Source organism: Nothobranchius furzeri, chromosome 6 (assembly GCF_043380555.1).
Source record: "Nothobranchius furzeri strain GRZ-AD chromosome 6, NfurGRZ-RIMD1, whole genome shotgun sequence".
Lineage (NCBI taxonomy): Eukaryota > Metazoa > Chordata > Actinopteri > Cyprinodontiformes > Nothobranchiidae > Nothobranchius > Nothobranchius furzeri.
This window is the reverse complement of record NC_091746.1, coordinates 23,049,055-23,076,344: the sequence shown is the minus strand read 5'-3', so window position 1 is coordinate 23,076,344 and position 27,290 is coordinate 23,049,055. Positions and strand designations below refer to the sequence as shown.

General features: G+C 45.4%; 2 protein-coding genes across 5 annotated transcripts in view; one reads left to right on the top strand and one right to left on the bottom strand.

Annotated features, from left to right (window-relative positions):
* Nucleotides 1-11,511, top strand: part of jupa (junction plakoglobin a) — a 28,141-nt gene extending 16,630 nt beyond the window's left edge. For 3 of the 4 annotated variants that reach the window (XM_015970268.3, XM_015970286.3, XM_054743978.2), the window contains exons 3-16: nt 2,077-2,244; nt 2,318-2,568; nt 2,653-2,891; nt 3,022-3,223; nt 3,779-3,923; nt 4,030-4,133; nt 4,215-4,553; nt 4,645-4,797; nt 4,874-4,993; nt 5,073-5,223; nt 8,178-8,299; nt 8,445-8,484; nt 8,921-9,053; nt 11,318-11,511. In XM_015970268.3, coding sequence (XP_015825754.1) covers nt 2,077-2,244; nt 2,318-2,568; nt 2,653-2,891; nt 3,022-3,223; nt 3,779-3,923; nt 4,030-4,133; nt 4,215-4,553; nt 4,645-4,797; nt 4,874-4,993; nt 5,073-5,223; nt 8,178-8,299; nt 8,445-8,484; nt 8,921-9,051 — 2,165 coding nt within the window. In that variant the 3' untranslated portion in view covers nt 9,052-9,053; nt 11,318-11,511. Of the gene's footprint in view, nt 1-2,076; nt 2,245-2,317; nt 2,569-2,652; nt 2,892-3,021; nt 3,224-3,778; nt 3,924-4,029; nt 4,134-4,214; nt 4,554-4,644; nt 4,798-4,873; nt 4,994-5,072; nt 5,224-8,177; nt 8,300-8,444; nt 8,485-8,920; nt 9,055-11,317 lie in introns of those variants that run through there. The other variant, XM_015970277.3, reaches the window with a different exon arrangement.
* A 1,575-nt stretch (nt 11,512-13,086) lies between these two features.
* On the bottom strand, nt 13,087-25,196 carry LOC107392467 (A-type potassium channel modulatory protein KCNIP2). The gene is made up of 9 exons (XM_015970296.3): nt 24,984-25,196; nt 16,459-16,557; nt 16,252-16,376; nt 16,069-16,138; nt 15,818-15,888; nt 14,198-14,305; nt 14,016-14,120; nt 13,370-13,432; nt 13,087-13,279 (listed from the first exon to the last, which is right to left on the bottom strand). The coding sequence occupies exons 1-9, from the start codon at nt 25,054-25,056 to the stop codon at nt 13,232-13,234; spliced, it is 762 nt and encodes a 253-aa protein (XP_015825782.3). The 5' UTR covers nt 25,057-25,196; the 3' UTR covers nt 13,087-13,231.
* Nucleotides 25,197-27,290: the final 2,094 nt, after the last annotated feature.

Sequence of the window (27,290 nt, the reverse complement as noted above, 5' to 3'; positions counted from 1 at the left end):
TACCGGCTGTTTTAGTCCATAACGGGACGTCTACCGGCCGTTTTAGTCCATAACGGGACGTCCACCGGCCGTTTTAGTCCATAACGGGACGTCCACCAGCCGTTTCAGTCCATAACAGAATGTCTACCGGCTGTTTCAGTCCATAACGGGACGTCCACCGGCTGTATCAGTCCATAACGGGACGTCCACCGGCTGTTTCAGTCCATAACGGGACGTCCACCGGCTGTTTCAGTCCATAACGGGACGTCTACCGGCCGTTTTAGTCCATAACGGGACGTCCACCAGCCGTTTTAGTCCATAACAGAATGTCTACCGGCTGTTTCAGTCCATAACGGGACGTCCACCGGCTGTATCAGTCCATAACGGGACGTCCACCGGCTGTATCAGTCCATAACGGGACGTCCACCGGCTGTTTCAGTCCATAACGGGACGTCTTCCGGCTGTTTCCGTCCATAACGGGACGTCCACCGGCTGTTTCCGTCCATAACGGGACGTCCACCGGCTGTTTCAGTCCATAACGGGACGTCTTCCGGCTGTTTTAGTCCTTAACGGGACATCTACCGGCTGTTTTAGTCCATAACGGGACATCTACCAGCTGTTTTAGTTCATAACGGGACATCTACCGGCTGTTTTAGTCCATAACGGGACATCTACCAGCTGTTTTAGTCCATAACGGGACGTCTACCGGCTGTTTTAGTCCATAACGGGACGTCTACTGGCCGTTTTAGTCCATAACAGAATGTCTACCGGCTGTTTCAGTCCATAACGGGACGTCTACCGGCTGTTTCAGTCCATAACGGGACGTCCACCGGCTGTTTCAGTCCATAACGGGACGTCCATCGGCCGTTTTAGTCCATAACAGAATGTCTACCGGCTGTTTCAGTCCATAACGGGACGTCCACCGGCTGTTTCAGTCCATAACGGGACGTCCTCCGGCTGTTTCAGTCCATAACGGGACGTCTTCCGGCTGTTTCCGTCCATAACGGGACGTCCACCGGCCGTTTCAGTCCATAACGGGACGTCCACCGGCCGTTTCAGTCCATAACGGGACGTCCACCGGCCGTTTCAGTCCATAACGGGACGTCCACCGGCCGTTTCAGTCCATAACGGGACGTCCACCGGCCGTTTCCGTCCAAAATGGGACGTCCACCGGCCGTTTCCGTCCAAAATGGGACGTCCACCGGCCGTTTCAGTCCAAAACGGGACGTCCACCGGCTGTTTCCGTCCATAACGGGACGTCTACCGGCCGTTTTAGTCCATAACGGGACGTCCACCAGCAGTTTCAGTCCATAACGGGACGTCCACCGGCTGTTTCCGTCCATAACGGGACGTCTACCGGCTGTTTCAGTGCATAACGGGACGTCGACCGGCTGTTTCAGTGCATAACGGGACGTCCACCGGCTGTTTCCGTCCATAACGGGACGTCTACCGGCCGTTTTAGTCCATAACGGGATGTCCACCGGCTGTTTCAGTCCATAACGGGCGGCTGTTTCAGTCCATAACGGGACGTCTACCGGCCGTTTCAGTCCATAACGGGACGTCTACCGGCCGTTTCAGTCCATAACGGGACGTCCACCAGCCGTTTCCGTCCATAACGGGACGTCCACCGGCCGTTTTAGTCCATAACGGGACGTCCACCAGCCGTTTCAGTCCATAACGGGACGTCCACCAGCCGTTTCAGTCCATAACGGGACATCCACCAGCTGTTTTAGTCCATAACGGGACGTCCACCGGCTGTTTTAGTCCATAACGGGACGTCCACCGGCCGTTTTAGTCCATAACGGGACGTCCACCAGCCGTTTCAGTCCATAACGGGACATCCACCAGCCGTTTCAGTCCATAACGGGACGTCCACCGGCTGTTTTAGTCCATAACGGGATGTCCACCGGCTGTTTTAGTCTATAACGGGATGTCCACCGGCTGTTTCAGTCTATAACGGGACGTCCACCGGCTGTTTCAGTGCATAACGGGACGTCCACCGGCTGTTTCAGTCATTCGGTTAAACAAACGTCTGGCTGGATCTTTGCTGCACGTGTTGTTGAGTTGCTTAAGTTCTGCATGTTTTTATCTTGTTAGTGGGTGAGCTCGACAGCGGCTCAATCAAGGTCCAAAAATGGCAGAATACGATGTACGCCGTGGACTCTGGCATCCAATCAGGAGCCACCACCATCAGAGATGAGGAATTTGAAGTCCCCGTCACCAAGAAGGTCTACATGACCACCACCGTCACTCAGCAGGAGCCTGGTAGGACAGCGCTGCACTCAGACCCGCCAGCAGGTCCAAAATTTCCTACTTTTAACGTCTCCCGTCTCAACAGACTTGGAACAGTACACAATGACCAGAGCCACTCGTGTGCGAGCTGCGCTGTTTCCCGAGTCGTTGGAGGATGGTGCCACCATACTGTCGACCCAGACCGACCCGTCCCAGATGACCAACGTCCAAAAACTGGCAGAGCCATCCCAGATGCTGAAGAATGCCATCATCCACCTGATCAACTACCAGGACGACGCAGAGCTGGCCACGCGCGCCATGCCCGAACTCGCCAAACTGCTCGGCGATGAAGACCAGGTGATGAACTCGACTGCTTTTCTATCTTGATGCTGTTGGAAAAGTGCTCTTTCACATTTGACGGTATAAAGGATACCTCAACAGGTGGTGGTCAGCAAAGCAGCGCAGATCGTCGACCAGCTGACACGTAAGGAGGCTTCACGGCGCGCGCTGATGCAAAACCATCAGATGGTGACGGCGGTGGTCCGGGCCATGCAGAACTCCAACGACATGGAGACAAACAAAGCTACGGCCAGCATCCTTCACAACCTATCCCACCAGAGAGAGGGCCTGCTCGCCATCTTCAAGACGGGAGGGATCCCTGCTCTGGTCCGCATGCTCAGGTACCGCTGAACCGATGAGCGGAGCTGCAGAGTGACGCCACGCCTTAGCTCAAAATCAACACAATTGGCTTTTTCTGGCCATCCTGAAAACTTGAACCCTTTATTCACTCAACTGTTGTGTCTTCTTCAGCTCTCCCTTTGAGCCCGTGCTCTTCTACGCCATCACCACCCTCCACAACCTGCTGCTGCACCAGGAGGGAGCCAAGATGGCCGTGCGCCTGGCGGACGGTCTGCAGAGGATGGTTCCTTTGCTGAAAAAGAACAACCCCAAGTTCCTGGCCATCACCACCGACTGTCTTCAGCTGCTGTCGTACGGAAACCAGGAGAGCAAGGTGTGTGTGTGTGTGTGTGTGTGTGTGTGTGTGTGTGTGTGTGTGTGTGTGTGTGTGTGTGTGTGTGTGTGTGTGTGTGTGTGTGTGTGTGTGTGTGTGTGTGTGTGTGTGTGTGTGTGTGTGTGTGTGTGTGTGTTCTGTGTGTGTGTGTGTGTGTGTGTGTGTGTGTGTGTGTGTGTTTCTGTGTGTTTCTGTGTGTGCGTGCGTGCGTGTGTGTTTCTGTGTGTGTGTATTTCTGTGTATTTCTGTGTGTGTGTGTGCGGGGGGGGGGGGGGGGGGCAGTTTGTGCTTTTGGCTGGGAGACAATAACAGACACCCGTCGTGGTAATTTGAGAAGCTGTCCTGCGTTTGCGTGAGTTTTTGTTTCGGGTGTGGCCTGTGAACAGAGCTGTTCAGGTGCTGCCATGGCAACATAATAGGTGTGTTTTTCATTTCATGATGAGAGGGGAGAGGGGGGGGGGGTGAATAGGTACTACTGTTTCTTGGCAGATCACTGTTTTTATTTTCATTTGAAGAAGCACGATAAAGCAGCTCAAACTCCGTCTGTTCAAACAGCTGATCATCCTCGCTAACGGAGGCCCCGACGGTCTGGTGAGGATCATGCAAACCCAGAACTATGAGAAGCTGCTGTGGACCACAAGCAGAGTCCTCAAGGTCCTGTCGGTGTGTCCGAGCAACAAGCCAGCCATCGTGGAGGCCGGTATGTAAGGCGTGTGTGTGCGTGGATCACCTGTCTACAGGTTTGGCTGTGGTTGGTGGTTCAGCTCCTCCTGAGAGTTGGCTGAATTAGTCTTTTGTCCAATCAGGTGGGATGCAGGCTCTGGGGAAACACATCAAAAGCGGCAGTCAGCGCCTGAGTCAGAACTGCCTGTGGACACTCAGGAACCTGTCTGATGCCGCCACCAAGCAGGTCCGACCTCACCGTCACACACCTCATTCTTCAGTCTGCAAACGCTCGGCTCATCAGAAATTGTCTCGTCTTTTCCTCCAGGACGGACTGGACAGCCTGCTGCAGAATCTGGTTGAACTCCTCAGCTCAGATGATGAGAACATGCTCACATGCGCCACCGGCATCCTGTCCAACCTCACGTGCAACAACGTCTACAACAAAACTCTGGTCACGCAGTGCAATGGCGTCGAGGCGCTGATCCACACCATTCTCCGCTCCGGGAGCAAGCAGGATGTGGTCGAGCCTGCCGCCTGTGCTTTGCGACATCTGACGTCTCGCCACCAACACGCTGATGTGGCGCAGAATCAAGTGAGGGAGTTTTACGGCATCTCCACCGTCGTCAAACTGCTCAACCAGCCGTACTATTGGCCAGTCATCAAGGTAGACGTTTAGGTCTAAGATGAATCGTAGACACAAACTCAGGTGGACTTTTGTTTCGTGATTTCAATTTTCCCTTTTCCTCGTCTGGAAGGCTGTGGTGGGCCTGATCCGTAACCTGGCCCTGTGCCCAGAAAACCAGCAGCCTCTCAAAGAATCAGGAGTCATCCCCCGCCTGGTCAACCTGCTGCTGAAGGCCCACCAGGACAACCAGAAGCATGGTTCATCCAGCCAACAGGCCTTCAAGGTGGGCGGTGGCCTGGTGTCACACTGAGCTGGCTTTGCTAGCACAACTTTGTTACCGATAACTCTTTTGTCATCAGGACGGGGTGAAGATGGAAGAGATCGTGGAGGGTTGCACTGGTGCTCTGCACATCCTCGCCAGAGATCCCATCAACAGAGAGGAAATAGCCCATTTGGATTCCATTCCTCTTCTCGTCCAGGTAAAAAATGAGGGAAAACTCCTGGCAGGATAGTTTTTGGTGTTTTTGTCTTCACACATGTTTGTCCTCTCCCCTGCAGCTGCTCTACTCTCCAGTGGACAACGTGAAGCGTGTGGCAGCAGGCGCCCTGTGTGAGCTGGCTCTGGACAGGCAGGCGGCCGCCCTGATCGACTCTGAGGGCGCCGCAGCTCCAATGATGGAGCTGCTGCACTCCCCCAACGAGGGCATCGGTGAGCCTGCACACACTAGGACATCAGAGAAACGTTGGGCCAAAAGTTTCCCGATAATTACAAATCTCTTCTTCTTCAGAAAACTTTTCACAAGCACAGCAGCAATCATATAAAGACCCTAACGCGCTTATGTTTTTATAATTATAGATGACTGTCATTTATTCAGAGATTTAAGTATTTAAAACGTTTTATTATGAAGTATTTTTGGCCTTTTTTTAAACGATAATGAAACAAAAACATATGAAAAATTATTTGATCTTGACGGGTAAAAATTTAGCCAATTAATCAGGCAATTTTAAATTGGCTATAAAATGATGTGAATTTAAAGACTAGTCGATCTCAAAGAGCAAGTCGCCCACAAATCAACTTTATTTTTGCTGAAACTACATAAACGAGTGTCGAATCGTGCTGCAGCCACGTTTAGTCAACTATCTGGCATTTTGGTTCAAACAGAAATGTTCTGCCTGAAACTGTCGGTGTCGCGCTGTCTTCTGATAGGAATTCTGCACTGCCTTTGATTTTAAATCACTATTGGCTAAGAGGTACCTTATGATGTCACAATGTCATTGTGAGCCTGTGTGTGTGTGTTTGTTAGCGGCTCCGCCCTCTCGGTCTGCCAGGCAACAACATTTTTTCAAACAGGAAGTGGGAGTGGAGTAAGACTCTGGTAGGGGTGACTTGCTCTTTAAAGCAGCACTAAAGTGTTTCCTGTTACTCCCTCCTACTGGTTCAAAGTGGAATTACAACTGTCATAAACAACCCTGCAGTAGCCTGCCATAGCTAACAATGTGCTAACGCTAACAAGAGCCAACTAATACAAGAAAAAACCTGAAGGAAAAAGATCTACACTGTTGGACAAAAAATATTTTTTACTAACGAGTCCAGTAGCAACAAAGCCAGGTCACCATCAGTCCATGATGTCATATCTAGGACTATCGAATATTTCAGTATTAGAATTTTCCACCATGGAAGCTGTGGTCATGTGACGCAAGTCTGTTCCATTTACTGTTTTCTTTGACCAGGGAAGGACGGTGAAGCAAGGCGCCTGGACATTGAGAAACACCTGCGCTTTTAGCTCTTTGCTCCAAAGATATTACTCTTAGTTTTTCTTCCAGGCTCCGCCATGATGCCAACAAAACAGGCTAACTTCTCTTTCTTCTACTTGTGCTTTTTACTGACTGTCGGCGAACTGAAAATGCTAACTGCTAGCCTTTATACTGACTAACCCTAACCCTAACCAGCCATAAAGCAGGTAGTCCCCCACCAAGTGTCCCACAAAACTGTTCTCTGGTCAACCGAGTGCTGTGAAGTAGGGATGAGCGAGTGCACCACTATCTGTATCTGTTCAACCATCTAAATTATCTGTAACCGTATCTGTACTCGGAGTGGGCGTGGCCTAACCCGGAAATGGGTGTAGTTTAACCGAGACGTTATTTTAAGTCTGATCAGAAGTTGCTATGTGTATTGTTTATTTGAAAACTATTTACAGAGCAGCCTCAGAGTTGAGATTAAATGTTTTTGATCACAATAGTAAAGGAACTATTACAGAACAAGTTTTTCAGTAAAATCAGAACATTCATATTTAAGTGCATGAATTAAGAGAGAGAAGAAAAGATCTTATCTATAGCGCCTCTCAAGATAAAAACCACGAGGCGCTTCACAAAAACATGTAAAATAGAAAAAAGAATTTAGAAAATGATTACAATATATTTAAAATGAGCAAAAAATAAGACAATTGTGATTAAAAAATGTAAAGAAAGAGAGAGAGCGAATAGGAAAGAGGGAGTGGATCCTGAGGAAGAGGAGAGAGAGGAAAAAAATAAAAACCCCGACCGGAGCGGAGATAGTGACTGACGCAGCATGAGCCGTTTTCAGCTCTGTCTTGTCAAATGAACCACATACGTTATGAAAAAAGTAACTTTAAATATCTTTAAAGTAACTTTAAAAAGAGGTGAACTGAAGAAACGCGAGCAGTGAAGCAAGCACAGAGAGATCCGTTACTGTCTGTGTGTCTGCGTGGATGGACCGGACGCGGACTGAGCTCCCGGTGCAGAGTTTTGTGTGTAGGGAGGGGCGGGCGCTCTATTTGACTGGCCAATCGCAGAGCGTGAAGACAGTCAGTTACCCAATGAGGATTTTCCTTCAGCACGATTACAGATATTTACGAGTTTTACTCGTTTCATGCTCATACTCCTCAAAAATGCTTTATCCGTACCGGATACTAGTCTGAAACGAGGATCCGGCTCATCCCTACTGTAAAGGTTCTACCGCCTGACTAGAACCGTTGAGCCCATTTTGAAAACAAAAGCCTAAAGTGTTAAAAACTCTAAAGCGTTGCTTTTCACAGATTAATCTACATCAAATATTTTATCTAAACTCTTCAAGACCACAGAGTTTTATTACTGTCTCCAAAGCTTTGCCTGGAAGGCGAAACATGTAGTCTGGTGTGTTTTTTACGCTTCATTTGAAGACCTGCCAGTTTGCACCTCCAACAATGGGCTGTTGTTATGGTAACGCCAGAACTAAAGTCCCTAGATGAGTAAAATAAATCTTTAGTTGGACCAAAACATCTACTAGTGATCCGTTAAACTGATGATCAGGCCGATCCAAACGAGTGGAGACAAAAATAGTACTTCAGATGTAATATTTAGTCGTTTGTTTTTTCTACTGTCCCAGTCAGAGGGTTTGGGTTTTTTTTAAAGCTCTGAATTAATCTGCTGCCGTTTGTCTGTAATGTGTGAAAAATGTGACCTTTAACCTAGTTTAATTGCCCTTTCAGCCCTCATACTGCACTGCTAAAGTTGCCGGGCAGGGTTTTGGATATTTGACACACCTTTATTCTGCTGTGACATTTTCTGAGTGACCACCACGGCGTGGTTCCAGGTTTTGTAGAATTTCCCGACTCAGTTTCCTTTCTCTGCATCGCTGAACGTTGTCTGAATCTTCCCCTCCAGCTACGTACGCTGCAGCCGTGCTCTTCCGCATCTCTGAGGATAAGCCGGTAGACTACAAGAAGCGTGTGTCCGTGGAGCTCACGCACTCTCTGTTCAAGCAGGACCCCGAGGCCTGGGAGGCGGTGAGTGTGCTTCGCCCTCTGCTGACACGTCTACACATTTCATTAAATAAGGAATTTCCTTTTTAAATATTCTTTAGAAAACACACAGCAGCACTGCTGATGATGTGCTGGTTGGACTTGACCTTTAGCCTTTTGTTGTCCACAGGCCCACAACACCCTTCTGATGGAGTCAAACTATCCAGAGGGTGAGTTGTCTGGCTGATTTGTGCCCGTACAGCACATTCCTCTGCAGTGACACCACAGCGTGCAACTGCAGCAGGAACGTGTCCACAGACTTTTATCTGCAGATATTTGGCAGCTAAAATCTTTCTTGGTGTTTTTAACAAAACGCACGAGCTCTGGGGACTGGAAACAAAACTCCACCTAGTTATTGTTGTACTGTACTTTTATTAAAGCAGGCCTATTGACCTCCTTCAGCTTATCACCGTTAGCATGCTGCTCCTCATCTCATTCCTTTCCTTTTATGGCTGAAGTATTTTATTGCTCCCCTTAAGCTGAGTGAAGTAAAAAACTCACATCTGTAGCTTTTTTTAAAACACTTTCTTCAAAAGTCAGAATGATGCAATTCTTTTGTTTTTGTGTGTAAATAATAACCAGATAAATGTTATGACTGACTTCTAGAGCCACTAGATGGTGGTTTCCATGGCTACGGATACCCAGAAATGCCCATGGATGGCATTGATCCACATATGATGCAGGAGGATCTTCCACCTGGCATGGGCTATGACGGCCAGTACCGCGACCAATATTAACGGTCAGTAGATGGTCTTTTATTGTTCACTCTTAACAAGAAGAGTCCCCCTTTCTATGAGCTCACCACTCGTGGGAGGGGCCATTGTGTTTTGAGTGGTAGCCGAAGGCGGGGACCATGGCGGGCTGGTCCTCGGCTACAGGAGCTGGCTCTCGGTATGTGAATGTCACCTCCCTGCTGAGGAAAGAGCCGGAGTTGGTGGATGAGGTAGAGAGGTTCCAACTAGATATAATCGTATCACTTGTAAGTTGCTTTGGACAAAAGTGTCTGCTAAATACATAAACCAAATCTGACTCGCCTCAACACATGGCTCTGGCTCCAGAACCAGTTTCCTCAAGAGGGGCTGGACTTTCTACCACGCTGGAGTTGCTCCCACTGAGAGGCGCTGAGTAGGGGTGGGCATACTTGTTGCACCCCATGTAACAACACCAGGGAGACGAGAAGATACATGTAACAACACCAGGGAGACGAGGAGACGCGTGTAACAACACCAGGGAGACGAGATGCGTGTAACAACACCAGGGAGACGAGAAGATACGTGTAACAACACCAGGGAGACGAGGAGATACGTGTAACAACACCAGGGAGACGAGGAGATACGTGTAACAACTCCAGGGAGACGAGGAGATACGTGTAACAACACCAGGGAGACGAGATACGTGTAACAACACCAGGGAGACGAGATACGTGTAAAGACACCAGGGAGACGAGATACGTGTAACAACACCAGGGAGACGAGATACGTGTAACAACACCAGGGAGACGAGGAGATACGTGTAACAACACCAGGGAGACGAGATACATGTAACAACACCAGGGAGACGAGATACGTGTAACAACACCAGGGAGACGAGATACGTGTAAAGACACCAGGGAGACGAGATACGTGTAACAACACCAGGGAGACGAGATACGTGTAACAACACCAGGGAGACGAGATATGTGTAACAACACCAGGGAGACGAGAAGATACGTGTAACAACACCAGGGAGACGAGAAGATACGTGTAACAACACCAGGGAGACGAGAAGATACGTGTAACAACACCAGGGAGACGAGGAGATACGTGTAACAACACCAGGGAGACGAGGAGATACGTGTAACAACACCAGGGAGACGAGGAGATACGTGTAACAACACCAGGGAGACGAGGAGATACGTGTAACAACACCAGGGAGACGAGATACGTGTAACAACACCAGGGAGACGAGATACGTGTAACAACACCAGGGAGACGAGATACGTGTAACAACACCAGGGAGACGAGATACGTGTAACACCAGGGAGACGAGATACGTGTAACACCAGGGGGACGAGATACGTGTAACAACACCAGGGAGACGAGATACGTGTAACAACACCAGGGAGACGAGATACGTGTAACAACACCAGGGAGACGAGATACGTGTAACACCAGGGAGATTAGAAGTTATATGTAACAACACCAGGGAGAGGAGAAGACACGTGTAACAACACCAGGGAGATGAGAAGTTACATGTAACACCAGGGAGACGAGATATGTGTAACAACACCAGGGAGATTTGAAGTTACATGTAACAACACCAGGGAGATGAGAAGACACGTGTAACAACACAAGGGAGATGAGAAGACACGTGTAACAACACCAGGGAGATGAGAAGTTACATGTAACACCAGGGAGACGAGATACGTGTAACAACACCAGGGAGATTTGAAGTTACATGTAACAACACCAGGGAGATTTGAAGTTACATGTAACAACACCAGGGAGATTAGAAGTTACATGTAACAACACCAGGGAGATGAGAAGACACATGTAACAACACAAGGGAGATGAGAAGACACGTGTAACAACACCAGGGAGATGAGGAGTTACATGTAACACCAGGGAGACGAGATACATGTAACAACACAAGGGAGATGAGAAGACACGTGTAACACCAGGGAGACGAGATACATGTAACAACACAAGGGAGACTAGAAGATACATGTAACAACACCAGGGAGACTAGAAGATACATGTAACAACACATTTCTCTCTATTTGTCTGTAAACAACAGTTACATTTTTATGTTTCCTAAAAACAATATTTTAATCCATGCTTTAAGGAGAACTTCTTAAAAAGTTGCTCCCGTTGAGATTTGAAATGGATCTTCATCCCCAAAAACAGTATTAGATTAATACTACTATTAAATAATAAATTAATATTCTTGAAGGACACGTCGATGCCATGAAAATCCTGGAATAATTTTGTGTCTGCTCAATTTTTTCCTGTTGTCGATCCACAGGGAAACAAACGGGAGGAGGAGGAGGAGGCAGAAGATCTAAAGTGAGCTGCAAAGGGATGAAGAGGTGTTGGTTCTAGTCACCCCCTTTGCTCTCCACCTGCTGTAATATTTGCAACTCATTAAGTTTTTGACTCATAACCTTAACAGGGCTCAACTTGTGTTTAATAGAATCATCTCTGCTTTCAGATTTTAAGTGACAGTGATGATGCTTTTTAGGTTTGTGTTAGAAAACCTTAGCAAGAGGTGTGTGTGTGTGTGTGTGTGTGTGTGTGTGTGTGTGTGTGTGTGTGTGTGTGTGTGTGTGTGTGTGTGTGTGTGTGTGTGTGTGTGTGTGTGTGTGTGTGTACACGCTTCTGGGTGGGTGTTTTACGCCAAAGAGATTTTTATTTTGTGATGATAATCATGTAACCTTTCATTTTATTTTTAAACAAATAGAAAGAGAATATTTAAGGACACGGCCAGAGTGGCTCGCCCCACCGCGCTGCCCCTCGCCGCGGGGTTTTTACACCTTTTAACAAACAAAATGACTTCTGACACTTTGTTCTGTGGCTGATGTCCCACTGTGAGCCTTTTGATTAACATTTTCTTGTGGCAATAATTCAGTATGAGGGAACAAAGAGGCTTTAAAATGCCCTGCACCAGATGTGTTTGGTGGGAATCACAAACACTTGCCTTTCTCATTGTTCGCCCTCATCTCTTTGAAGATCGATGTTTTTGCTCTTAGAGTAAGTTTTACACGGATATCTGTGGCTGTGATGAGGAAAACCACGCGGATGATTCAGACATCTGTTTGATTCGCTCGTCACGCGAGAGGCTTCAGTCTGCACGGCCAGCAGCTGGAGGAAACTACTGACAGGGACGCTTTTTATTTGACTTCATAAGAGTTTTTACTGAACATTTGTTTAATAAAAATAAAGAATATATGAAATGTGAAATGATTTCTGGAGTTCTTGATTTCCACATCAGAAAAGCTGCATTTGTTTGGAGGTTTGATCCAAATACATAAAAAAGCATCTTTACATTTCTGTGCACAACAAGCTGAAGACGTGTGGTTTAGCTTCAAATCTGCATGTTCGCACATTAGTTTGACCGTTTAGATCCGCGTAGGTTTTCTGTTTAACCAAAACTGGCGAAGAAATAAACAAAGCTTTTATTTCTGAAACTAAATTAGATTTAAAGTCCTAATAAAGACATAATGAAAGGTCTTGAATATAAGTTTAAAGACACAATTATGAGCTTGTAAGTCGTAAGAGTTTACATTCATAACGGAGTTTAAATCAAAGTTTATCAGTCAGTTTAAAGTATGAGATTTAAAGCCATAATAAAGGATCTTATTAGTTTTAAGGCTTTAATTATGATTCCTAAAGCCATGACAGATTCAAAATCAATATTGTGAATTTGAAACTTAACAATTCGATATAAATCATAAGTTTTTTTTAATTATTATGATGCAAAGTCATAATTTCAAACCATGTGACTGTCTTTGTCCCAAATAATGAAAATGAACCCTAACACATGAAACCAATCAGAAATAAAATGAGTGGATGTGCAGAGAATCTGTTTTTATTCGTTTCACTGTCAGTGGAACCGTTTCCTGTGGAAAATGTTTCATCGAGTGGTCGGTAAAGGAAGAGCTTCATGCAGGCTTCAGAGCCCGCTACAGTAAACGGTGGTGCGGAGTTTGTGAGGACAGGAGGATGTTACCATGGAGACCGTCGCTTCCGCTCAGACTTGAAGCTTTCTACCATCAGAGCACGAGCCGACTCAGAAACTGTCTCCTTCTGCTCCGTCTCTTCCAGTTTTAGGAAAGGTGGCTTTAAAGTAGAAACCCTCCACTCACACACACACACACACACACACACACACACAGTCCTGCTCCAGGAAGACGGGGAACTTCAGGTCTCCTGTTTGAATTCAGATCACGTTATCAAACATGTGCATGGACTGCACGATGTTCCCGTCCTGGATGAAGGACAACGTAGACCATCTCTGTTCAGAATCACTGCTGTGGTGTGAAATGTTCGTGCTTAAGATCGCTGAACTTCTACTGACCTTTTGACACATCTCCAAAAACTCCTCCACGGTGACAACTCCGTCTTTATTCTTGTCCATTTTCTGGAGGAAATGTGGCACAAAAGCGACAAATGTAGTAAAAACATCCGTGATTTATCTTTAAGTGGCTCAAACAGTAACATGTGAAAATGCAAATATGGACGAAATCATTGGTAACTTTTAAGGGCTTAACAGCATCATATCATAGAAACCTGTTAAAGCTGAAATCTCCATGAACTTCTGACCTTCTCACCACGCCGACTCAAACTTTAGAGATAAAATGATTCCATAAATGCTGCAATCCAGTTTCAAGAGATGCGGATGGGCGTTAAGTCATTTAATGTTAAATTAGTCTTGAATAATTAATGTTAAAAGAAGCTGCATTTCCCAGGCCTGAATAAGCAAAAAGGTAAATGATTTCCTGCTGTTTCATGTAGAAATAATCATTAAAGGCCAAGTCCAGTGATGTGCATCTGCAGTGGGCTCTAAACGAATGCCTTGTGAGTCGATCTCTGGAAAATGTTTTATCTCATCATGTAAAACTCAGAGTGACCGAATCTGTTTCAGTTACAAGTAAAAAGTGGTTTCCCAGTGAACTTGGCCTTTAAATAATCGCATGACTTTTGGAGCAGCAGGTGAGTAGTACCTGGAAGAAGATGTTGACGTGTTCCTTTGGAGCGCTGTCCCTCAAGCTGGGGTACGTGTGCTTCCCCATCATGTTATAGATGGAGTGCATCATTTCTGTCATCTCCTGGACCAAACACAAGTAAACGGCATGGATGGTGTATCAACACGGGTCCGTTCACGGACGGTTGAAGGTTCAGGTACCTCTCTGGTGATGCAGCCATCCTTGTTGAGATCATAAAGATTGAAGACCCAGTTGAGTCGATCGGTGATGGAGCCTCTCAGGATGATGGATAGACTCACAACAAAGTCCTGCAGGACGAAGGAAACGAAGACACGAGAAAAATGACTTCAAAGCTTAAATGTATTAGAATGATCTGCTTTCACGGCGATTTGTGGTTTAAATTCTGACCACAGCGGTCCAGAAGGTTGTGTTGCTGCTTTATGCCGTTTAACTGTGACTGATTTGTTGGTATTGCCTCCTCAGTGGTAGAGTGTCCATCCTGGGACTGGGAGATCAGGGTTCAAGTCCAAATACCAAAACTTTAACAACGGGACCCAACGCCTCCCTGCTTGACACTCCGCTTTGAGGGGCTGGATTGGGGGTTAAGCCACCACGTGGTTCCCGAGCGCAGCCGCTGCTGCAGCTCACCTCTCCCCACGGGGATGGGTCACATGTGGAGATGAATTTCACCAGACTTTGAACCTCTCTCCCCCTGAGCCTGAGATCAGTGGACTCCTTTAAACTCACCTGTTCAGGCTTTGGTGGGACCTTCATCACCTCCTCTCCTTAAGACTGATGTGGTCATCGTGCCTCACGGAGGTTTATCACGAACTGTAAACCACTGACCCATCGTGGTGAGTTGTGTTCTCCAGTGGGACGGCCTTCTTTATCCACCAGGAGGTTGGGACATTGGTGCACCTTCATTTATAAGGCCATGCTTGGATTACTACCCACCTACAAGTCAAGTGTAACTTCTCGCTCGTTTGCTCTCACCGAACTGGGCAAAAGGGCTTTAGTTCACTCTGCTCCCTCTGCATGGTCCAGGCTGCAGGAAAACTGGAAGTTAACCCAGTTTATCTCCTTAAATACATTTAAAACCAGAGTGAACCCTTGACACGTTGTAACTGCCTTTAGTAATCTAGTACACAACATGTCTGTGTAACTGAAATATTTGTAACTAACTTTTGCTGCCTCGTGGCCAGGACTACTGTTAGGTTTCTAATCTCAACAGGTTCTTCCTGGTTCTGCTCCTTCCACCTGTTCCTCCTTTCCCGGGATCCTCAGATTCACTCTTTCCTATTCACTTTCTCTCCCTTTCCTTACATTTTTTTAATCATAATTATTTTTTCTTGTCATTTTAAACATATTTTTAATCATTTTTTAAAATCTTTTTTCATCTGGAGAGGCGCTGTAGGAAAGATCGTTTTCTTTCTGTCAGTGTGTGATGGTGACTGATGGGACTTTCTGACTAATACATTTGCATTATGACTTTTGCATTATGACTTTTGCATTATGACGTTTGCATTATGACGTTTGCATTATGACTTTTGCATTATGACGTTTGCATTATGACATTTGCATTATGACGTTTGCATTATGACGTTTGCATTATGACGTTTGCATTATGACATTTGTCGTCTGTGTTTGAGCTCGTCGTCGTCGTTCTATTGTTTTGTATCTAGCTTTTTGTTGTTGTGTTGGCGTTTCTGAGCTTAGTTGAACCTTCTGGGCCCCCGTAGCAGAGATAATAATGGAGATGATCACATAAGAATCGATAAAGAAGATAAAAGAAGCGTTTTAAGTAAATAAAAGTGTCTCACTTCAAAGCTAACAGATCCGTGGTTGTGCGTGTCGAAAGCTTCAAACAGGAAGTGTGCATACATACTTGAGTCTGCAGAGGAGAACATGAATCAGCAGCTTGATCGCATTTTTCCTACTTCCTACTTTTAGACTTGCAATTGTGTTAATATTTAAAAGAACTTTTTCATGCAAGAGTTATTGGTGATAAACTGTAGTAGGTAACACTTCTCCATAAACATGTCATGTTTCAAGGTTTATGATTGTGACGGACCTCCCTGAGGAAAGAACTGTGAGTAGACGCTCTGAAATGTCTCCTCACTCACAACACCACTGGGACATTCCTGTGAATACCAGAGACACAAATCCATCCTCACAAACACAAACCATTTGGTAAATCCTCGTGTTTGTGGGACACGAAGAGAATCGGTGACTCTACGGGAATCGTTGGACTGACATTTTTAAAACCTCGGTAGAGGACCTGCAGCTCCTTCTTGGTGAACTTGGTCTGCTGAACGAGGCTGTCGAGGCCCTCTGGTCTGTAACACACTGTCGACACCTCACCCTCATCAGACGTGCTTCCTGCCAAAGAGGCACGAATAAGGAGGTTATTATATATATTAGGATGGGAGAAACAAATGGAGGTCAGTGAGGTGACACCTACGCTGAGAATTTGAAGACCTCAAGCCAGAGTGGTAGCAGGGCAGCAGTTTGAGGAAGTGCTGCTTCAAGGTCTTTTTGATGGGTTTGGATGGAGGATCACCTAAAAACACCAAAATTAGAGGCAGCTAGCTAAATGGATAACAATGCTCATTAAACGTTTCTTCATGAATGATAACAACCGGCAAATAAGAATAATTAAACAGTTTACACGCGTATACAAGAGGTTTTGCTACGTTCTACACGTTTGACATGTTTTATAGTCACAAACCAAGTTACGATGTTTAATATAATACAAAATCATTTTATCGACCCTCGGGGGACATTCTGGTGTCAGGAGCAACTTTATTCAAATCAGGAGCGTAAAAAACTAAACAATAAAGAGCAAAATCAAAAAGTAAATAAGAAAACGTAATTCAGAAATACTTCAAAGATTCCAAAAACTCAGAGATTCAAACATAAAAATATGATATCCATCCATCCATTTTCAGCCACTTATCCGGAGTCAGGTCCCAGGGGCAGCAGCCTAAGCCCAGACTTCCCTCTCCCCGGCCACTCGGGCCAGCTCCTCCGGGGGAATCCTGAGGTAGTCCCTGGCCAGGTGAGAGACATAGTCCCTCCAGCGTGTCCTGGGTCTACCTTTAGGTCTCCTCCCGGTTAGACGTGCCCGGAAAACCTCACCAGGGAGGCGTCCAATATTATAAGTCAGTTTTATGGATTTAGAAATTATAATTATAAGTTCTAAAGAAGAGATTTTAGTCATCATTATGAATTAAGTCATGTTTTAGTTTTAAAGTCATAATTATGATTTTTAAATTCTTTATATAGCTTCAGAGTCAATGTTGTGACTTTTTTAGTTATTTTATAATAATATTAATACATTTTATTTATAATGCACCTTACATTACAATCTCAACATGCTACCAAGTACGGAATAACAACAGTCTCCAAGAATCAACACGACCAATCTAAGAAGTTCTTACAGTAAACACAAACTATAGGTCAAAACAACATAATACAGTAAAACACACAGTAGGCCATAACAAATGGCCACAGAAAGCCTTATTAAACAGAAAGGTCTTGAGTCGTCGTGTGAAAACCGCGACGGATTGTGGACCTTCAGAGTCCCTGGAAGAGGATTCTTAAATGGAGGGGCCGCTGCCGTGAAGGACCTGTTAGTGGAGAGTTTGCTACTGTTTGAATGATAATTTAGCTGAAATCTGAAGATGAAGCTGAGACATTTTATTTGTTTTTAATCAAAAATAAAATAAAATAACTTCATGAAAACTGGAGTCAGTGTTAGTATGTGGTCACTAGGTGGCGGTGTTGAGCTAGAGTCAAACATCTGTGGAGTGAGAACAAAGCCCGTGACTCTAGATCAGGGGTGTCAAACTCATTTAAGCTCAGGGGCCACATTGAGGGAAATCTAGTCTCAAGTGGGCCGGACCGGTAAATTAAAAACAACTTCAGATTGTTTTCTTTGTTTTAATACAATCAATATAAAACAAGGCTGGAGCCTGAGGACAGTGTATCCAAAATAGTACAACACCTGAAGTGTACTTGAAAATTTGAAAAAAATAAAAATAAAATCGACAAATAAAAAAAAACATTTCTTAGTGATTCAAAGAGCTTACAGATCACATGGCAAGATCATTTTCATGCAACACTTAAAGTATATTTGACTCATTTTACTTTACATCTTTTAGTTTTCACCATCACATCAATATCAGAAGTCACATCCTGAGTGGCGGCCAACTTCAGGATGTGATTCAAGTTCTTGTGTGAGCCTTGAGCACAGCTTTGTTGTATTTATACTCATTACAGAGAAAAATTTCTCACAAAGATAAGTTTATTTTCACTCTACATTGTAAAGTATGAAAATAAAGTTTACACAACCATCTCGCGGGCCGGATTTAACCCGCTTGCGGGCCGGATTCGGCCCGCGGGCCGCATATTTGACACCCCTGCTCTAGATGTTGAACAGAAGAATAATCTCTACTGCTCTGTATCTGGTGTTTTTGTCGTCAGACAGAGACGACCCGTCCTGATTCTTCAGCTGATGACCCAGAGCTCACCTGTAGGACCTTCTAGAACACACCTCAAGTCTTTTATTATAGGTGATCATTTTTAACTCATAGAAATATTTCCTGATTCTGTGATTTTTTAGCCCCATAAACTTTATTTTGTCTGGTTGTACTTTGAAAGAGTTTTGTCTTGATCTGTCTGCTGGGTGGAAGTCCTGTCTTTCTTTATGACTGATACTGACTGACCATGGATACCATACCATACCACTTTATTTATATAGCGCTTTCAACACGGCATTACAACCATACAAAGCGCTGCACAAAAAACAAGCAAGAAAACACAAGCTAAAATAGTCAGGTAGATGGAAAATGTAAAAAGGAGCAAAAGAAATGAAACAACAGACTATTAACAGTAAAAGCAAATAAAACCAGAATATAAAAACACAAAATTTAAATTGAATTTAATGGATGTAAAGAACGGTTTATCAAAGTATAAAACATTCTCACATCAAAAATAAAAACAAGTGCAAGTTTCTGTTTAAAGATGTATCAACACAGCAGATTTTTATTCATCCTATTTAGTTTAAACCGTATTTACCCACCAATTAAACTAATTAAAACTCTCCGAGGATATTTTAATCTGGTTCATTTAATAAAGTTGTTTACGTTTTAAATAATTATCTCTTTGCTTTTCAAACACTTACTTTATGCCAACATCAATAACAGCAGGAATTTCTCTGCTACCAAGGGTTAGGGTGGCGCTCTCACACACACACACACACACATATACGCATACAAACACACACGCACGCACACACACACACACACATTCACATACACACACACACACACACACACACAAACATACATATCCACACACACACACACAAACACACACACACACACACACACACAAACATACATATCCACATACACAAACACACACACATATATATATATACACACACACTAACACACACATACATATACACACACACACACATACACACACACACATATATATACACACACACACACACACACACACACACACACACATATACACACACGCACACATATACACGCACACACACACACATATATACACACACACACACACACACACACATATATACACACACACACACACACACATATATACACACACACATACACACACACAAACACACACACATACATACACTAGGGGCTGCATGACTTAATTTTTTAAAGTCGACAGTCAAGTAATTAAAATCGAGTCGACTTTGACTAGTTGTTGATGACGTCATACACCTGAAGCGGGGGGGGGGGGGGGTCGGTAGGTTCGCTGGAGTTTTTGACAATTAAAATCGCGCCCAAATCAAAAGAAAGAAAGAATTTTCTAAGTTAAACACATCTCTTTAACAACGGTAGTTTCTGCATCCTACTTCAGTCCTCTCCCCCCTCCCCCTGCGCAGCAGCAGCAAACTGATGCTCCTGCAGCCTCTCGGAGTTCCTGCTGCTCTAAACATTAAAATAATTATTTCATTTTCTGTTCCTCACTTCTGATTACCTTCAATGGTGTCTGTTTGTTGCAACCAGCAGGTACAAAAACTAACTTGTTTTTATTTGACTATTTTTCTGTCCTGTCTGTTTATTATCTTCCTGCATCTCCTCGCAATCCTAAAGAGAAACTGCTACCTGCCTTCATATTCACCTCATGAGTTACCTTTGAACTGCAGTTCTAAAAGATCTACCGACCACAAAAACAGCGGAGTGCCGATGCTCGCCGGCCGACTACAACGGGACCGTTTTTGCTGCGGAGTTCATGCCGGAGCGGAGCGGAGCAGAGATAGTGGAATCTTGGGGGTGCGTCACCGGAGAACAAAACAGGTGATGCGCCTCGCTCCGCAGCAACGAAACGCATCAGGCACAAATAACAGAAAAAAAACATGAAAGGAAATGAGCCGACATCAACGATCGCGTGTTTATTTGTTTTTGAGGTGGTGACACCTGATTTGGCGGTGCTCAGGACGCAGATGTCTGGAGCGCGTTAACGATCAGAGCTTTGCATGCGCAAACTGGTTAAGATTAGGATGGGGGTGAGGGGAAGGTTAAATTACAAGAGGGAAAAGGTCACAGTTTGGTTAAATGTCCGTTTTACCGCCGGTGTCAGTACCGACGCTCTGGCACAGCGCGTCGCCTCCGCCTCCTGACGCAGGGGCTCATCACCTGCTGGAGGACTGCATCTTGTCAGTCATTATCACGTGACAGCGACTAGTCGATGACAGGCATAAAAAGTCACTACAGAGCCGTGAAGTCGACTAGTTCATACAACCCCTAATATACACACGCACATATATACACACACACAAACACTCACACATATAGACACACACACTTGCACTCACACATATAGACACACACTCACACACACATATACACACACACACTCACACATAGACACACACACACCTGGACAGAAGCATAAATACATACATTTAGTTTTCATCGTTATAAATAAACTATTTTCCAACGAGTCTCCTTTTGCTTCATCTGTTTTGGGATGGTCGTTTACATCTGGAGGTCACGACAGCTTAGGCAGGGTCACGCAGCTGAAGTTGTCATGGCAACAGCCTAAGCATTTACAATAATCCCTTCAGAAGGACAAATGTAGTCCAGATTACAGAAGAACTGTGAAAACAGTCTGGTCGCCTGTGCTGGATTAGAGTAGATCCTTTCTAACAAAGGCAAGAGGATGACATCGTGGTTGTAAATGAAGTTATGGAGAAAGAATTCCACTAATTAGATTTCTGAAGCTGTTGATGAATTTCTCAGGAAAACGTTTCAGGTGAACATGGAGATAAGACTGAGGAAGATTCAACCTCTGAAGAAACACAACAGCTCCAGGGTTAATTTTCTTTAAAGTTAAATAAAAATCTATCTTTGATGAGATACCATCTCCCGGGCGTTCAGAGGTGTGCAGAACGAAGGTATCGTATTTCCTATATTTTAATTAAAAAACAATCAAACATTTGTTTTGACTCTGGGTTTATGTGTACATCTACCAGCCAGTAGAGGGCACCATTGCTTGGCACAGCGGGGCTGGCCCTGTGGAAAATGGCGGACTCGGTAAGTCAAGCAGCTGCTTCTGTGGCCAGAAGATGTGGACCTCCTTCTCAAAGAGAAGCGACCATAAAAGATCTAAAACCAGAGTGAGTTTAACCCTAACCCTACAACAGATGAGGGAAAACATTTCAAACCTGGTATCCTGACGGCTGGAAGCCTTGTTCTATTGGTGCAACTACAACCTCCAACACTAGATGTCGCTGTGGAGCTCCTGTTCCATATTCCACCTTTAATTGATTTATTCAACGTGAGGTATTTAAAGAAATTCAACTTCAAACACTAAAACATGAGTGGTATTCAGGAAATACTCGGTTTTTCACTGGACTTGCTTTGGTCTCTAAATGGTGAATGGTATTTGTATAGCACCTTCTTAAGGTTCTACAACCCCAAGGCGCTTCACTATCAGTCATTCACGCAGTCACACGCTGGTGGGGATGAGCTACAATGTAGCTACAGCTGCCTGGGACGCACTGGCAGAGGCGAGGCTGATGAACACAGGCCCCTCCCACCACCGCCAGCAGCCAAAGCAGGTTAAGTGTCTTGCCCAAGGGCAGCATTCTCTGTGGGATCGAACCTGCAACCTTCCGATGACTCCACCTCCAGAGCTGCTGCTGTCCTGCTCTAGATGGAACGAAAGCCTTGTGAGTCATTTTCAGCTGCTCTTCTGTTTCAGAACGTTCTGTGGGATGTGTGTGTGTGTGTGTGTGGGGGGGGGGGGGGTGTGCAGAAGTCCTACTCGTTATTATTCATGATTTGTGAGCAGCTCACGTTTGATTGGCTGACAGTGATGCGACTCTTCCGCTGGCTTTGATCGCTCTTCTCTGTTGGGTAAAAAGTACAACGGTGCTGTTTCATCCCGACAAGCCTGCCTGGTTCTTCTGTGCCGTGGAGCTGCTGATGCTTTCTGCTGGGCACACGGTCTGGCTTCTTCTCATCCGAGCGTCCCCGTCCTTTCCCTTTCTGCGGCTAACGCTGGACACGGGGGTTGAAGACAGTTTTCACTACCCATCGACCAATCGTATTTAGGCTTTTATGTAAAGTCCCTCTCAAAGAGGTGGCTCAAGGGCGAGGAGCTCTACCAGTGGGTTGCAGGTTTGAAACCAGGCTGTCAGTCATGTCAGTTGTCCTTGGGAAAGACACGTCACCCTCCTGTCCACCTGGCAGTGTCTGTGCAGCAGCCTGGTCTCTGTGAGTGCACCCAGGGCAGCTGTGGCTATGACATAGCTCATCACCATCAGTGTGTGAATAAATGACTCACTGTACTTGGGAGTCCTCTGACTCTGAAAGGCGCTAAACAAGAGCAGCTCATTTATCCGACATCATCAAAGAGGATAGATTCAGGTGAGGTCATGTTTCCAACCGGAAAAATGGCGGAACACATCTTCTCGCTGCCGGCGACACCGGGACAGATCCAGAGATGATCGAGACTTTGCTCTGATGTGTTGTTGTAGGGGAGGAGTGGACTTATCTCACCATCTAGACCCCACCCTTCAGCTAGGGTCATGAGATGTCGGGTGGGGTTGGCAGTTTGAATCCCAACTCCATCCTTGTCACTCTGCCTTGTGATCCCCAGGAGCAGCTGGAGAACAGGGTCTGGGTCCCTCACTTCTACCTCCTAACCCTATATCTGAAGTGATCCTTTGAGTTGTCATGGAGATCATTAGTGATGCAGATTCAGTTTGTTTTGGACCACTCTCCCAGCTAAGCCAGAGGTGCCTCCAAAGGGTGGCCAGGGGGGGGGCATGGTCACACCTGGAAAACTGTTGACCAACCCACAGCCTTTTTCATTTGAATAAATAATGGATGTATTAAACCACAATTTGAGTATATGTGTGTACCACTGAGGCTTGAAACTAGTGGTTTTGTAGATATTTTAGTTGAAACAACCAACTTAACTGTTTAAATTTTCTAAAACCATATTTTGAAAATGAACTGAAACAAAGTTTTGAACGTTTGTCTTTTTTAAATGTTTGTTTCTCTAATTTGAGCTTAATGTGTTGAATAGATAACAAAGAATGAAGGAGCACAGTTAGCTAACTCTCCCAGAGTTACCACCCTGTGGTGGGCCACCCCACCTTTTCACCGGCCCCATCTGTGCTAAGCTAGCTCCAGGCTGCTATAATTCATATTTAACGTTTAAAGTCATGAAACATCTCCTTGTGCAGAAGAGCCGTGTCTGGCTTTAAAGGTAAATCTAAAAATAAGCAACTTCACTTGATGTCATTCTTTTCACCTCAGAACATAACTGGAAGATAACTTTGTAAACATTTGCTGAATCTATAATTCATTAAACAAAGTAAACACGATGTTTTCAGCAGGAGTATCACTGATGAGTCTTTTATATTCACATTTATATTATTGGTTTCTGCATGGATACCTATGAGCTATGTGTGTATCCTGTTCTAAACCCTCAGAGTTCACACACCTGTTCAGTGTTGGTTCACCTGCAGCTGAACTGACACCAGATTATGTCCATTACCTCAGAAGAAGCCACTTGGTCTCCATCAAACTGTCGAATGAACATGAAAGTGTTCTGAAATCTTACAGTCGGCTATTTTTACACTTTTCTTTGTTTTCCTTCAAAGAAAACGCTATTTGTGGAAGTTGTCACGATTGTGATATAACCGCTTCAAAAAGCACAGAGGGGTGTGTGTGCGTGTGTGTGTGTGTGTGTGTGTGTGTGTGTGTGTGTGTGTGTGTGTGTGTGTGTGTGTGTGTGTGTGTGTGTGTGTTATGACAACAATAGATCTGCTCTATGCAGGGAGCCAAAGCTGGATTTGAGTTTGTGAAAATCTTGTATACGTACGTAGAGTCAACATAATACACACAAAAAACACTGTTAAACTATTTATTGTATCATTATTTCTTTTAAGAAAACAACTAGATTTGTTTGTATAAAATATAGATGGATTACTTAAAATAAATAACTTAAATAACTAGCATCATTTTTAGAGCGCTTAAGGTTTTGACATTAAAGTAGGGGGGTGGAAGGTGGTGCTACAGCTGGGGGGCAGTTGCCCTCCCTTGCCCTGTTGTAGATCTGCCCCTGGGTTGTAAGTTTTGGAAACTTCAGGTCTGACAAATGTGGGCGTTGGAAAATAAAATGAACCCACGAGCCAAAAAATCTAATGTATGAATGAATTTGTTTGTTTTTGCTGCAGCTCCACCAGATCAGACCCCGGAAAACAGAAAGAATAAAGAAAAGCTCATCTCTCTTCGTGGACGTTGTCACAATGTGATACAACAGCTTTAAAAAAAAACACACGCGGGAAACGCGTTTTTGGAGCAGCGGTGTTCTGTTGCGGAATGGGCGCCAAATTCTCCGACTCACAGCGGTTTCGCACTAACCAGACCAGTAAGCCGCATCCAGACCACCACAGAGGAATGAAAACGGTACCTGTGAGCGGGTCATAGGACCTGTCCAGCTCTCTGGAGTCTGACAGACTCTGGGTCTGACTCCTGGAGTTCATGTTTGGTGTCTGAATCCGCGCGTGCGTTCGGGACTTGGTTCCTTAAAGTCCACTGCGCCCGCAGTCCGGTTTGCGTCACTTTTCTGCAAGCATCTGTCATCAGTGGGTGAAAAAAGTCCGCTCTCTTCTCTACCCGGTCTTTGCAGATCAGCTGATGGTGAAGATGACGATGACGAGGGACTTTTGGGACCTCAGATGAAGTCTGACTGCTCAGCTGGAGCGTTGCGTTCGTGCGTGGCGGTATCGGAGGAAGGGAGGGGCTCCAGCTGAGAGGAGTGATGAAGGAGGAGGAGGAGGAGGAGGAGGGATACTGAAGCTTATCTAACTTAGGCATCCGTCCTTCAGCTGGTGGTGTCAGGGGTGCGAAGGTGAGTGAAGCGGAGGTGAGGATCCAAATGCGGGGAAGAAGGCAGGCGGACAGGAACGTTTTGGAGGGATTTTAATGACAAACACACGAGACATGCTATCAATGATCCGACAAGACAACAAAGACTGACAGGGTTTGAATACAGGAGGAGGTGGGACCTTGGGTGATTGGGTGAGGAGAGGCAGGTGGGAGCAATTAACACGGACAGGACTGAAGGACAGTGTGACAGGTGGAGTTCATCAACAAGACCAGGCCTGATTCATAACAAGCAAAGATGAAGGATGAATCCAGAAGGGCTTATTTGAATTTCTGTTTACCTTACAGGAAATTCCTTTTTTAACCAGTTAAGCAACTGGAAATCTGCACGTGACTTTTATTCTGAAAGTCCTTGATGAGTTCTGAAAGGTTAAAATTAGACTTGTATGGGACACTTCCCTTGCCTTCTGTGATATTGTGACGTGTCCCAAACGCCATGCTGCCTGCTAGAGTGGAGGACAGCTGCAGTGTTCACAACGTCCCATGGACAGGCCTGGTAGTCTGTCTACACCCATCCTTCCAAGGTGTGGTGGAGCTGTTTCCAGCTGGGAAACCCAGACATGCCTCACATCTTCGTTTTGTTGGATCTCAAGGTGTTCCCAAACCAGAGAGGATTTATAATCTGCGTGTCCTTACAGCACTCAGGTGACCTGGAGCCAATCAGATACTAGAAACACCTCGGCTTCCTTCTTTTGCTGAGAAGGAGCATCTCCACCTGTCTCGAGGCCTGAGCCAGGACACTTTATGGAGGAGGAGGTCTGGCATCACCTTGACCTACACTTTCTGACACCTTTCAAAGCCAGAGGACTCCAAAGCGCTTTACACTACCATTCATCCATTCACTCACTGGTGGTGATGAGCTACAAAGTAGCCACAGCTGCTCTGGCAGAGGTGAGGCTCAGGTGCCACCAGTCCCTCCGACCTCTACCAGCAGGCAACGTGTAAAGTGTCTTGCCCAAGGACACAACAGCCAGAGCTGGGATCAAACCTGCAACCTTACGATTACTGGACAACCTGCTCAACCACTTGAGCTACTGCTGCCACATTTTGTTGTAGCGTAGCTCATCCCCACCATCGTGTGAATGCCTGATTGTGTTGTGAAGCGCCTTGGGAGGTTGCAGAACCCTAAGAAGATGCTATAGAGCTACAGGCCATCCAGATCTCAGGATCGAACCAGGAAACAGAGCGCTTTGCCCCCCCCCCAATCCAACAGGATGTTCCTTTCCGTTTAGCAGCTGAGATCCAGGAGCTCAGACCTGAACATGATGTTTAAATGATCCTCCTCGGTTCCAGGTTCTGAACATTAGAGCGTTTTACACACATGTTCATTTAAAACAATTCTTTAGGAGCTTTCAAACTCTTACTGCTGACTCAAGATGAAACAAAGCCAGCATAAACAGGATTATCAGCTCTCCTTCAAATGAAAATGTTATCCAGATAAGTGTGTGTGTGGCCAAGGGGGGCGAGAAATCCCCTTTCCAGGAAAAACTAAATACTGCCCAGAGGGCGATCGAGAGCGGGCAGGCGAGTGAGGGATTATGTGTACTGTCAGAAAGACTGATGGGAGACTGATCAGTGGCGTGTTCAGATCTTTTAAAATGGGGTGGCCCAGGTGAGGCACAGCTTTGTGCATGGGTGGCACCAGTGGTTATGCTTTTTTTGTTTTACCCCCAAGCCTTTTGTGGACAATGAAAAGCCTATTTAAAAGTAAATTAGTGTGGTGGCTGTACCTGTCTAATGTGTGGTTAAACAGGGCTGGACCCGTCTAATGTGTGGTTAAACAGCGTTGTACCTGTCTAATGTGTGGTTAAACAGGGCTGGACCCGTCTAA